At 35.5% G+C, this 14,301-nt stretch overlaps 1 protein-coding gene across 1 annotated transcript in view; it reads left to right on the forward strand.

Annotated features, from left to right (window-relative positions):
* The first annotated feature begins 6,276 nt into the window (after nt 1-6,276).
* LOC149435324 (uncharacterized) overlaps nt 6,277-14,301 on the forward strand; it is a 20,364-nt gene continuing 12,339 nt past the window's right edge. The window contains exon 1 of the mRNA XM_089662783.1: nt 6,277-6,670. Within this exon, the coding sequence (XP_089518909.1) occupies nt 6,619-6,670 (52 nt within the window). The 5' untranslated portion in view covers nt 6,277-6,618. The remainder of the gene's footprint in view (nt 6,671-14,301) is intronic.

Here is a 14,301-nt window from a genome sequence, read left to right on the forward strand (position 1 = left end):
CTATTTTTGCTGGTGGTGAATCTATTGTTGCTGGGGGGGTCCTATGTTGCTGGGGGTTCAATTGTTGCTTGGAGGGATCAACTGCTGAGGAAAAGGTCTATTGATGATTACTGCTGGGAAATTTGTTGTCGATGCTGGGGTCTATGGATGCTGGTGTGGATCTAATATTGCTGAGTTGGTATTTTGTTGTGGGGGGTCCATTGTTTATGGGGGGGTCTGTTGTTGTAGATGTGATCTATTGATGCTGGAGGGGGTCTATTGTAGGGATCTATTGTTGTTGGAAGGGGGGTCCTTTGTTGCTGGGGGTTCAATTGTTGCTGGGAGGTATCAACTGTTGAGGTAGAGGTCTATTGATGACTACTGCTGGGAGATTTATTGTTGATGCTGGGGTCTATGGTTGCTGGTGTGGATCTAATATTGCTAGGGTGGTATTTTGTTGTGGGGGTCCATTGTTTATGGGGGGGGGTCTATTGTTGTAGATGTGATCTATTGTTGCTGGAGGAGGTCTATTGCAGGGATCAACGTTTTTTCACACGTTCAAACTGAATCCAATCCACATAAACGTGAACCAGCTGCTAAGAGATTTGAGTGAAATCTGCCATAAGTTTGCTATGAAATGCATTGGTGGTGTTTTATACCTATTTTACCTAAAAGAGGAAGTTTTTTAATTATTTTATCTGATATCACTTACCCTTTATAACTTACCAACCTGGGTGGCTCAGCACAGCCTTTTGGAAACCAGCTTTTTCTCCACCTATTTTCCATGTACCCATTGAGCCCACAATGGGACCACAGCAGTCTTTTTGATGGACTGTTCTCCCTAGGTGCCAGTATAATATTGATTTATGAAGGGAGAAAAGCAGTCCTGCCTGAGAGCCCGGGGTCAGTAGGGGGCCCCATGAGATGCCCCTGTTAGGCTTTTTTGGGTGTGGTTTGAGTGTGGGACACAGGGGCCCCATGATTTCCTATTGCCCAGGGGCGCCATGAGTTGTCAGTCCACCCCTGTGACCGTCAACTATGTTCAATGAAAGATCTGTACCTCCATATAGAGGTTCTGGAGTGGGGAGATTGAAGGAATTATTGCTCTGCACAGCCTTTTGGAAACCAACTTTTTCTCCCCTACTTTCCATGTACCCATTGAGCCCACAATGGGACCACAGCAGTCTTTTTGATGGACTGCTCTCCCTAGGTGCCAGTATAATATTGATTTATGAAGGGAGAAAAGCAGTCTTCCTCCGGTTTCTGCCCATACAGTAGGTGTCAATGGCCAGGACAAGGATTCCTCATCACAAGTGTCTCACCAAAACCAAGATAGAAGAGATGCTTACCCATGTCCCCGCAGGGAGCCATACCATGCATATCTGCAGTGCCTGCAGATATAAAAAAACAAAAAAAAAACAAACAAAAACTGAGCCCTCCATCAGCCTGCTCAAGAACCATCAGTTCATCATCAACTGGCATGTAAGACATTTGTGAAAGACTTTTTGTCTGTATATAATGACCGTCTAGGGGCGGACTGACCATTCGGGGCACTCAGGCACTGCCTGAGGGCCCGGAGTCAGTAGGGAGCCCCATGAAAAGCCCCGGTATTCTTTTTTGGGTGTGGTTCAAGTGTGGGACACAGGGGCCCCATGATTTCCTATTGCCCGGGGGCCCCATGAGTTGTCAGTCTGCCCCTGTGACCATTAATTATGTTCAATGAAAGATTTGTACCTCCATATAGTGGTTCTGCCCGAGGACCTGTGGTCAGTAGGAAGCCCCATGAGATGCCCCTGCTAGGCTTTTTTGGGGTGGTTCGAGTGTGGGACACAGGGGCCCCATGATTTCCCGGGGGCCCCATGAGTTGTCAGTCTGCCCCTGTGACCATTAATTATGTTCAATGAAAGATCTGTACCTCCATATAGTGGTTCTGCCAGAGGGCCCATGGTCAATAGGTAGCCCCATGAGATGCCCCTGGTAGGCTTTTTTGGGTGTGGTTTGAGTGTGGGACACAGGGGCCCCATGATTTCTTATTGCCCGGGGGCCCCATGAGTTGTCAGTCCGCCCCTGTGACCGTCAACTATGTTCAATGAAAGATCTGCACCTCCATATAGTGGTTCTGCCCGAGGGCCCATGGTCAATAGGTAGCCCCATGAGATGCCCCTGGTAGGCTTTTTTGGGTGTGGTTTGAGTGTGGGACACAGGGGCCCCATGATTTCTTATTGCCCGGGGGCCCCATGAGTTGTCAGTCCGCCCCTGTGACCGTCAACTATGTTCAATGAAAGATCTGCACCTCCATATAGTGGTTCTGCCCGAGGGCTCATGGTCAGTAGGGAGCCCCATGAGATGCCCCTGGTAGGCTTTTTTGGGTGTGGTTGAGTGTGGGACACAGGGACCCCATGATTTCCTATTGCCCGGGGGCCCCATGAATTGTCAGTCTGCCCCTGTGACCGTCAACTATGTTCAATGAAAGATCTGTACCTCCATATAGTGGTTCTGCCCGAGGGTCCGTGGTCAGTAGGGAGCCCCATGAGATGCCCATGGTAGGTTTTTTTGGGTGTGGTTCGAGTGTGGGACACAGGGGCCCCATGATTTCTTATTGCCCGGGGGCCCCATGAGTTGTCAGTCTGCCCCTGTGACCATCAACTATGTTCAATGAAAGATCTGTACCTCCATATAGTGGTTCTGCCCGAGGGCTCGTGGTCAGTAGGTAGCCCCATGAGATACCCCTGGTAGGCTTTTTTGGGTGTGGTTTGAGTGTGGGACACAGGGGCCCCATGATTTCTTATTGCCCGGGGGCACCATGAGTTGTCAGTCCGCCCCTGTGACCGTCAACTATGTTCAATGAAAGATCTGTACCTCCATATAGTGGTTCTGCCCGAGGGTCCGTGGTCAGTAGGGAGCCCCATGAGATGCCCATGGTAGGTTTTTTTGGGTGTGGTTCGAGTGTGGGACACAGGGGCCCCATGATTTCCTAAGATCTGTACCTCCATATAGTGGTTCTGGAGTGGGGAGATTGAAGGAATGATGTAGGCTGCTCAAGCTGTGAATGTACCAAAGGGGGAAGATCCTTTAAGAATTGGGCAGATATAACAAAGATGACGAGTGGCAAGACATGAAGAAAGCTGATATCTAGTTTAGATCTGTTTAATTGCAGTGGCATACAAGGGTTTATTGGAAAAGTGTACTATGGCAGGGATTTCCAGGACAGGGTGATAGGAGGATTATAAAAGTGTTGCCATTACAAGGGAGAGGTTGATTGAGTCAGAGCGCTCCAACTGCTGGCAACAAAACCTATGGTTAATGACATTTATTGCACGATGACTTGGTTATACCTGTACAGAAAATCTACATTCACTCCTCGACATGAGAGCTGCAGTACATTTCAGATGCATTTTATATGCATTCACTTTAATCCCCATGGAAGAGCCCAAAGGAGCCTCAAAAAGATCAAGCAGGTTTTTTAGGACATCAAAAAGTAAAGATATAAATGGAGCCTAACACATGTGTAAGGGAGTCAGGGGGTGGTACTTCCTCTGTGTTCCCCTCTTCGTTGGGCACCAAGTATGGGTCACATGAGAGGATTAACCCTGGGGTGGGTTCTTCTGGTGTCAGGGCTCTGTCCTCGGCAGAGGTGTTAGGAGACCTGGCACCCCTGCCAGTACCTTGCATGGCCGCAGAAGTTCACATCGGCTCAAATTTGGCTCCAAACGGCCTTTATAAGGAAGCCCTGACCTACTCTCAGTTGCTGGTTGATCTCTGGCTTCCCAGTACCTTTGTCAGCGCTCCCGGGTATGACCAGAGGTGTGTGACTGACGCAGGGAAACGCAGACTTCAGATATGTTATAAACGATATAATTTATTAACACTAACAATACAAACATAAACGCAGTGCAATACTAAACATAATACAGTGCAAACAAACCAAACCACCCACCCACAGATAATACATATAATGCAAGCGTCGTCAGGCAGGCCGGGTCAATAACAAACGGGCAGGTAGGAGCAGGAGGAGCAGGCAGAGAGTAGTCAGGTCACGAGCCGGGTACAGCAACTAACAGGCAGGTAGGTACAGGGGGGTCAGGCAGAGAATGGTCGGGGTCACAAGCCAGGGATCAGAACAGGAGAAGTCAGCAGAGGTCCAGAACAAGCAGGGTCAGCAACAAGACAGGGACAGGAACAGGATGCAGGAACAAGATACAGGGCCCAGGAAAAACACACACCAAGGCAGAGTCTGCAGGTCTGGCCATCCCTTAAATACACCAGTATAATCAGTTCCAGGTGTTTGACTGGCTGCAAGGTTGAGTCTCTGATTGCTGGGAGCACCCGCTGGCCAGCCCTGGTACTGCAGCTCATAAGGCAGGTGAGTCCCACCATTGCTGGCCAGTCCATTCTTGACAACCTTGCTCCTGTTCCTGTACTATTATGATCTGTGATTTCCTGATAGTGACTCGGCTTGCTCTTGCATCGGTCTTATATGCTTAACCCCTGATCTGACCTCAGCTTGGCTTACAGATACTCTCTCTCGCTCCTCTGTGTATGACCTCGGCTATCCCATCTGACTACGTCTGCTCTGATTTCCACCTGGTACCTGACCTCGGCTTTGAACCGGCTATCCTGTGATCCTGTTTCCCGGAAAGCTTGCATACCTCGCACAGGCACCACCTGTCTGCAGATCCCATCTCAGTGCATCAGCTGTGCTCCTGGGTGGACCACCCACCAGCACTCCTACAGGTGACCTGTGCAACTTTGGGCCTGACTCCCGCTGTCCCACTCTCAGGGGAGTCTGGAACTTAGCCGCAAGGGAAGCCCTCTCTCCATTGGCCTCCATCACCAGGTACGTGATATCTGGGCTATGCTAGGCACCTTGGATGGGTCACTCGTCTCACACATGGGGTACTTTTACTGTGCTGTGCTCATCAATGCCCCAGGACAGGGTGGAGGTCGCTTTCAGGGATAACTCAACCTTGAGGCACACCGTAGATAGCCATACACGGAACAAAAAAACTGGACTCCGGTTAAGTCTCTGGTCCAGTGTCAATGCACGCCTTGAAGGAAACTGTTTGCAATTAGGAGGGGCACACTGAGAAGATGCACTCCACCTGTCCAGCATATGCCTGCTACCTCATTCCCAGTGGCAGAAAGGGATCCTGCTGAGCACTCAGCATGGGTTCCATGCGTGCTCTTCATTACATTTTCCTCTCTGTACCTAGTGGATAGGCTGTGGGCCTCTGTGGCAAGGCTGAGGGCCTCAGTGATGCTGATTTGCTCCTGTTGATATTGGAGATGGACTCCTCGGGGACAGAGTTCCGACCACAACTCCCTCACTGCTAGAGGACATCTCCACCTGCACTAGGTGCATGCTTCAAGACAGGCTGCTTGTTTTTGCTTCTCCTACCCTTGGAAATCCCCTGCTGCTTTCTATACTGCATTAACTCTTGTACTGCTGTCTTCCTACCCAAAAGTGCTTCCTGACCCCAGTGATAGACTAAGTGTGGTGCCGCTTACTTTCACACACCCCTTGAGTAACTTCAGACCAGGCATGGCAATGCTTTAATGCTTTAATAACCTAAGCATTACAGGTAACAGGGTAACAGTTCTTCCCTAACCTCGTCCTTAACTCAGGCTTGGCTGCCCCCGCATACCTGCACAGGTGAAGTCCATGAAAAGGCAAGTCCATTTAGGCAGTTCTCCAGCAGCTGGTGTTCCTCAGGGCGGACTGCAGGTCCTGGCAGTCTACCTACATTTTGAAGGCTCTAAAACACAGTCCCATGGCAGGAACGGGGCCAAGAGAGGCAGCGGCAAGACTAAGGCCACGAGCTAGGCAGGGGCTTCGGGATCCGGACCTATGTCCCTTTTTATAGACTACAGGACCAGTGGGTCAGACCCAAAAAATGTCGCCAAGAAACTCCTGGAAACGGTGAACAACATTACCCCGTTTCCTGACCGGGCAGCAATCTGGCTATAGGCTAACACTAGGCTACCTGCCTACACATGCCATAACGGCAGTATACCTATACAGGTTATTGAGGGTCACCTGCAGGACAACATCCACACCAGTGGTTGCTCTATGGAAAATCAGGTGGCCTCCAGTCCCTGCAACTTGGCATTTACAGTATTTGATTGGTTCAGTACTTTCTTTTAATAAAGCCCTAAAAAAAGAGATGTTTTGTTTGTGGTCCATGCCAAAAGGGTGCAGAAGCATTTGTAGAACTCGAAGGAAGTCATGTAGGATGAAACAGATGAAGTTCAATCATTTTACATGTCCTGTTCCACATTTCTGCTGACATTCCCAACATCCATCAATAATAACGCATGACTATATAAAATGCAAAATATAATATGTGACTGGCGTGACGCAATGCTAACCTCACATTCGTTCTCAGCCATAGAGATGTATGGGAAGCAGTGACACCGGTGTCGGGGGAAGTTGGGTAATCACGGCTCAGGCACTCCTAGGACATGTTGTACAACAATCACACCTCACAGCAAACACCTCCAACTCGGCCAGAATTCGGTCACATTTTTTTTTCCTTTGAACTGAATTTGATGTTAATGAGGCAATGTGGGCGGGACCTATAAAACTTTGTGCAGAGCCATCACTTTTTGTTTTTTATTCTTCTCCAGAGACTCTCCAGGATGAAGGCGCTGAACTCCTATCTGCTCGCTTCAGCATTTTCCTTAATCGCAGGTAAGACGTTTGCAAGTTTTGCCGTTGGATTTCCGGTATTTTTATCTACATTTTTTGCAGAGATGGAAACTTTGTGTCGAAGTGATTTGGACATTATGAAAAAAAATTAAATAAAAAGGGGACAATTTATTTGGATGGATAACATGAAGTGCAATTTGACAATGTATTTATTGGGAATTATTTCTCATGTAAAACAGAAGATTTTTTTTTTTACTGCATTACTTTTTTTTTTTTTGCTGTTTAACAGTAGAAATATTGTTTTAGGTAGATTTATCTGTTTTTTTAATATATACAGAAGAGGTTTTTATTTATCAGATTTTTTTCTTGCTATTTAACAGTAGAAATATTATTTTCAGTAGATTTGTCTGATTTTTTTTTTTCATGCAGAAGAGTGATGGCAGAAAAAAAAGGATCAAGTGGTCTATTAGGCCCTCCCAATTTTTTTTCAAATAATATTTAAAAATATACAGTATAATCTATCTATCTATCTATCTATTATCTATCTATCTATCTATCTATCTATCTATCATCTATCTATTATCTATCTATCTATCTATCTATCTATCTATCTATCTATTATCTATCTATCTATCTATCTATCTATCTATCTATCTATCTATTATCTATCTATCTATCTATCTATCTATCTATCTATCTATCTATCATCTATCTATTATCTATCTATCTATCTATCTATCTATCTATCTATTATCTATCTATCAATTATCTATCTATCTATCTATCTATCTATCTATCTATCTATCTATCTATCTATCTATTATCTATCTATCTATCTATCTATCTATCTATCTATTATCTATCTATCTATCTATCTATCTATTATCTATCTATCTATCTATCTATCTATCTATCTATCTATTATCTATCTATCTATTATCTATCTATCTATTATCTATCTATCTATCTATCTATCTATCTATCTATCTATCTATCTATCTATTATCTATCTATTAGCTATCTATCTATCTATCTATCTATCTATCTATCTATCTATCTATCTATCTATCTATTATCTATCTATCTATCTATTATCTATCTATCTATCTATCTTTCTATTATCTATCTATCTATCTATTATCTATCTATCTATCTATCTATCTATCTATCTATTATCTATCTATCTATCTATCTATCTATCTATCTATCTATCTATTATCTATCTATCTATCTATCTATCTATTATCTATCTATCTATCTATCTATCTATCTATCTATCTATCTATCTATTATCTATCTATCTATCTATCTATCTATCTATCTATTATCTATCTATCTATTATCTATCTATCTATCTATCTATCTATCTATCTATCTATCTATTATCTATCTATCTATTATCTATCTATCTATCTATCTATCTATCTATCTATCTATCTATCTATCTATCTATTATCTATCTATCTATCTATCTATCTATTATCTATCTATCTATCTATCTATCTTTCTATTATCTATCTATCTATCTATCTATTATCTATCTATCTATCTATCTATCTATCTATCTATCTATCTATCTATCTATTATCTATCTATCTATTATCTATCTATCTATCTATCTATCTATCTATTATCTATCTATCTATCTATCTATCTATCTATCTATCTATCTATTATCTATCTATCTATCTATCTATCTATCTATTATCTATCTATCTATCTATCGATCTATCTATCTATCTATCTATCTATCTATCTATTATCTATCTATCTATCTATCTATCTATCTATTATCTATCTATCTATCTATCTATCTATCTATCTATCTATCTATCTTTCTATTATCTATCTATCTATCTATTATCTATCTATCTATCTATCTATCTATCTATTATCTATCTATCTATCTATCTATCTATCTATCTATCTATCTATTATCTATCTATCTATCTATCTATCTATCTATTATCTATCTATCTATCTATCTATCTATCTATCTATTATCTATCTATCTATCTATCTATCTATCTATCTATCTATTATCTATCTATCTATTATCTATCTATCTATCTATCTATCTATCTATCTATTATCTATCTATCTATCTATCTATCTATCTATCTATTATCTATCTATCTATCTATCTATCTATCTATCTATCTATCTATTATCTATCTATCTATCTATCTATCTATCTATCTATCTATTATCTATCTATCATCTATCTATCTATCTATCTATCTATCTATCTATTATCTATCTATCTATCTATTATCTATCTATCTATCTATCTATCTATCTATCTATTATCTATCTATCTATCTATCTATCTATCTATCTATTATCTATCTATCTATCTATCTATCTATCTATCTATTATCTATCTATCTATCTATCTATCTATCTATCTATCTATCTATCTATCTATCTATCTATCATCTATCTATCTATTATCTATCTATCATCTATCTATCTATCTATCTATCTATCTATCTATCTATCTATCTATTATCTATCTATCTATCTATCTATCTATCTATTATCTATCTATCATCTATCTATCTATCTATCTATCTATCTATCTATTATCTATCTATCTATCTATCTATCTATCTATCTATTATCTATCTATCATCTATCTATCTATCTATCTATCTATCTATCTATTATCTATCTATCTATCTATCTATCTATCTATTATCTATCTATCTATCTATCTATCTATCTATCTATCTATCTATTATCTATCTATCTATCTATCTATCTATCTATCTATCTATTATCTATCTATCTATCTATCTATCTATCTATCTATCTATCTATCTATTATCTATCTATCATCTATCTATCTATCTATCTATCTATCTATCTATCTATCTATCTATTATCTATCTATCTATTATCTATCTATCTATGTATCTATCTATCTATCTATCTATCTATCTATCTATCTATCTATTATCTATCTATCTATCTATCTATCTATCTATCTATCTATCTATCTATCATCTATCTATCTATCTATCTATCATCTATCTATCTATCTATCTATCTATCTATCTATTATCTATCTATCTATTATCTATCTATCTATCTATCTATCTATCTATCTATCTATTATCTATCTATCTATCTATCTATCTATCTATCTATTATCTATCTATCTATTATCTATCTATCTATCTATCTATCTATCTATTATCTATCTATCTATCTATCTATCTATCTATCTATCTGTCTATTATCTATCTATCTATTATCTATCTATCTATCTATCTATCTATCTATCTAGCTATTATCTATCTATCTATCTATCTATTATCTATCTATCTATCTATCTATTATCTATCTATCTATCTATCTATCTATTATCTATCTATCTATCTATCTATCTATCTATCTATCTATCTATCTATTATCTATCTATCTATCTATCTATCTATCTATCTATCTATTATCTATCTATCTATCTATCTATCTATCTATCTATCTATCTATCTATCATCTATCTATCTATTATCTATCTATCATCTATCTATCTATCTATCTATCTATCTATCTATCTATCTATCTATCTATCTATCATCTATCTATCATCTATCTATCTATCTATCTATCTATCTATCTATCTATTATCTATCTATCTATCTATCTATCTATCTATCTATCTATTATCTATCTATCTATCTATCTATCTATCTATCTATCTATTATCTATCTATCTATTATCTATCTATCTATCTATCTATCTATCTATCTATCTATCTATCTATTATCTATCTATCTATCTATCTATCTATCTATCTATCTATCTGTCTATTATCTATCTATCTATTATCTATCTATCTATCTATCTATCTATCTATCTATCTAGCTATTATCTATCTATCTATCTATCTATCTATCTATCTATCTATCTATCATCTATCTATCTATCTATTATCTATCTATCTATCTATCTATCTATCTATCTATCTATCTATCTATCTATCTATCTATTATCTATCTATCATCTATCTATCTATCTATCTATCTATCTATCTATCTATCTATTATCTATTATCTATCTATCTATTATCTATCTATCTATCTATCTATCTATCTATCTATCTATCATCTATCTATCTATCTATCTATATCTATTATCTATCTATCTATCTATTATCTATCTATCTATCTATCTATCATCTATCTATCTATCTATCTATCTATCTATTATCTATCTATCTATCTATCTATCTATCTATCTATTATCTATCTATCTATCTATCTATCTATCTATCTATCTATTATCTATCTATCATCTATCTATCTATCTATCTATCTATTATCTATCTATCTATCTATCTATCTATCTATTATCTATCTATCTATCTATCTATCTATCTATCTGTCTATTATCTATCTATCTATTATCTATCTATCTATCTATCTATCTATCTATCTATCTATCTAGCTATTATCTATCTATCTATCTATCTATCTATCTATCTATCTATTATCTATCTATCTATCTATCTATCTATCTATCTATCTATCTATCTATCATCTATCTATCTATCTATTATCTATCTATCTATCTATCTATCTATCTATCTATCTATCTATCTATTATCTATCTATCATCTATCTATTATCTATCTATCATCTATCTATCTATTATCTATCTATCTATCTATCTATCTATCTATCTATCTATTATCTATCTATCTATCTATTATCTATCTATCTATCTATCTATCTATCTATCTATCTATCTATCTATCTATTATCTCTATCTATCTATCTATCTATCTATCTATCTATTATCTATCTATCTATCTATCTATCTATCTATTATCTATCTATCTATTATCTATCTATCTATCTATCTATTTATCTATCTATCTATCTATCTATCTATCTATCTATCTATCTATCTATCTATCTATCATCTATCTATCTATTATCTATTATCTAACTATCTATTATCTATCTATCTATCTATTTATCTATCTATCTATCTATCTATCTATCTATCTATCATCTATCTATTATCTATCTATCTATCTATCTATCTATCTATCTATCTATCTATTATCTATCTATCTATCTATTATCTATCTATCATCTATCTATCTATTATCTATCTATCTATCTATCTATCTATCTATCTATCTATTATCTATCTATCTATCTATCTATCTATCTATCTATTATCTATCTATCTATCTATCTATCTATCTATCTATCTATCTATCTATCATCTATCTATCATCTATCTATCTATTATCTATCTATCTATTATCTATCTATCTATCTATCTATCTATCTATTATCTATCTATCTATCTATCTATCTATCTATTATCTATCTATCTATCTATCTATCTATCTATCTATTATCTATCTATCTATCTATCTATCTATCTATCTATCTATCTATTATCTATCTATCATCTATCTATCATCTATCTATCTATTATCTATCTATCTATCTATCTATCTATCTATCTATCTATCTATCTATCTATCTATTATCTATCTATCTATCTATCTATCTATCTATTATCTATCTATCTATCTATCTATCTATCTATCTATCTATTATCTATCTATCTATCTATCTATCTATCTATCTATTATCTATCTATCTATCTATCTATCTATCTATCTATTATCTATCTATCTATCTATCTATCTATCTATCTATTATCTATCTATCTATCTATCTATCTATCTATCTATCTATCTATCTATCTATCTATTATCTATCTATCATCTATCTATCTATCTATCTATCTATCTATTATCTATCTATCTATCTATCTATCTATCTATCTATCTATCTATTATCTATCTATCTATCTATCTATCTATTATCTATCTATCTATCTATCATCTATCTATCATCTATCTATCTATTATCTATCTATCTATCTATTATCTATCTATCTATCTATCTATTATCTATCTATCTATCTATCTATCTATCTATCTATCTATCATCTATCTATCTATCTATCATCTATCTATCTATCTATCTATCTATCTATCTATCTATCATCTATCTATCTATCTATTATCTATCTATCTATCTATCTATCTATCTATCTATTATCTATCTATCTATCTATCTATTATCTATCTATCTATTATCTATCTATCTATCTATCTATCTATCTATCTATCTATCTATCTGTCTATTATCTATCTATCTATTATCTATCTATCTATCTATCTATCTATCTATCTATCTAGCTATTATCTATCTATCTATCTATCTATCTATCTATCTATCTATCTATTATCTATCTATCTATCTATCTATCTATCATCTATCTATCTATCTATTATCTATCTATCTATCTATCTATCTATCTATCTATCTATCTATCTATTATCTATCTATCATCTATCTATCTATTATCTATCTATCTATCTATTATCTATCTATCTATCTATCTATCTATCTATCTATCTATCTATCTATCTATTATCTATCTATCATCTATCTATCTATTATCTATCTATCATCTATCTATCTATTATCTATCTATCTATCTATCTATCTATCTATCTATCTATCTATTATCTATCTATCTATCTATCTATCTATCTATCTATCTATTATCTATCTATCTATCTATCTATCTATCTATTATCTATCTATCTATCTATCTATCTATCTATCTATTATCTATCTATCTATCTATCTATCTATCTATCTATCTATCTATCTATTATCTATCTATCTATCTATCTATTATCTATCTATCATCTATCTATCTATTATCTATCTATCTATCTATCTATCTATCTATCTATCTATCTATTATCTATCTATCTATCTATCTATCTATCTATCTATCTATCTATTATCTATCTATCTATCTATCTATTATCTATCTATCTATCTATCATCTATCTATCATCTATCTATCTATTATCTATCTATCTATTATCTATCTATCTATCTATCTATCTATCTATCTATCTATTATCTATCTATCTATCTATCTATCTATCTATCTATCTATCTATCTATCTATCATCTATCTATCTATCTATTATCTATCTATCTATCTATCTATCTATCTATTATCTATCTATCTATCTATTATCTATCTATCTATTATCTATCTATCTATCTATCTATCTATCTGTCTATTATCTATCTATCTATTATCTATCTATCTATCTATCTATCTATCTATCTATCTATCTAGCTATTATCTATCTATCTATCTATCTATCTATTATCTATCTATCTATCTATCTATCTATCATCTATCTATCTATCTATTATCTATCTATCTATCTATCTATCTATCTATTATCTATCTATCATCTATCTATTATCTATCTATCATCTATCTATCTATTATCTATCTATCATCTATCTATCTATCTATTATTTATCTATCTATCTATCTATCTATCTATCTATCTATCTATCTATTATCTATCTATCTATCTATCTATCTATCTATCTATCTATATCTATTATCTATCTATCTATCTATTATCTATCTATCTATCTATTATCTATCTATCTATCTATCTATCTATCTATCTATTATCTATCTATCTATCTATCTATCTATCTATCTATTATCTATCTATCATCTATCTATCTATCTATCTATCTATCTATCTATCTATTATCTATCTATCTATCTATCTATTATCTAT

The sequence above is a fragment of the Staurois parvus genome, unplaced genomic scaffold (genome assembly GCF_062004578.1).
Source record: "Staurois parvus isolate SC_StPar_1 unplaced genomic scaffold, SC_StPar_1.0 ptg001542l, whole genome shotgun sequence".
In the NCBI taxonomy this organism is placed as follows: Eukaryota; Metazoa; Chordata; class Amphibia; order Anura; family Ranidae; genus Staurois; species Staurois parvus.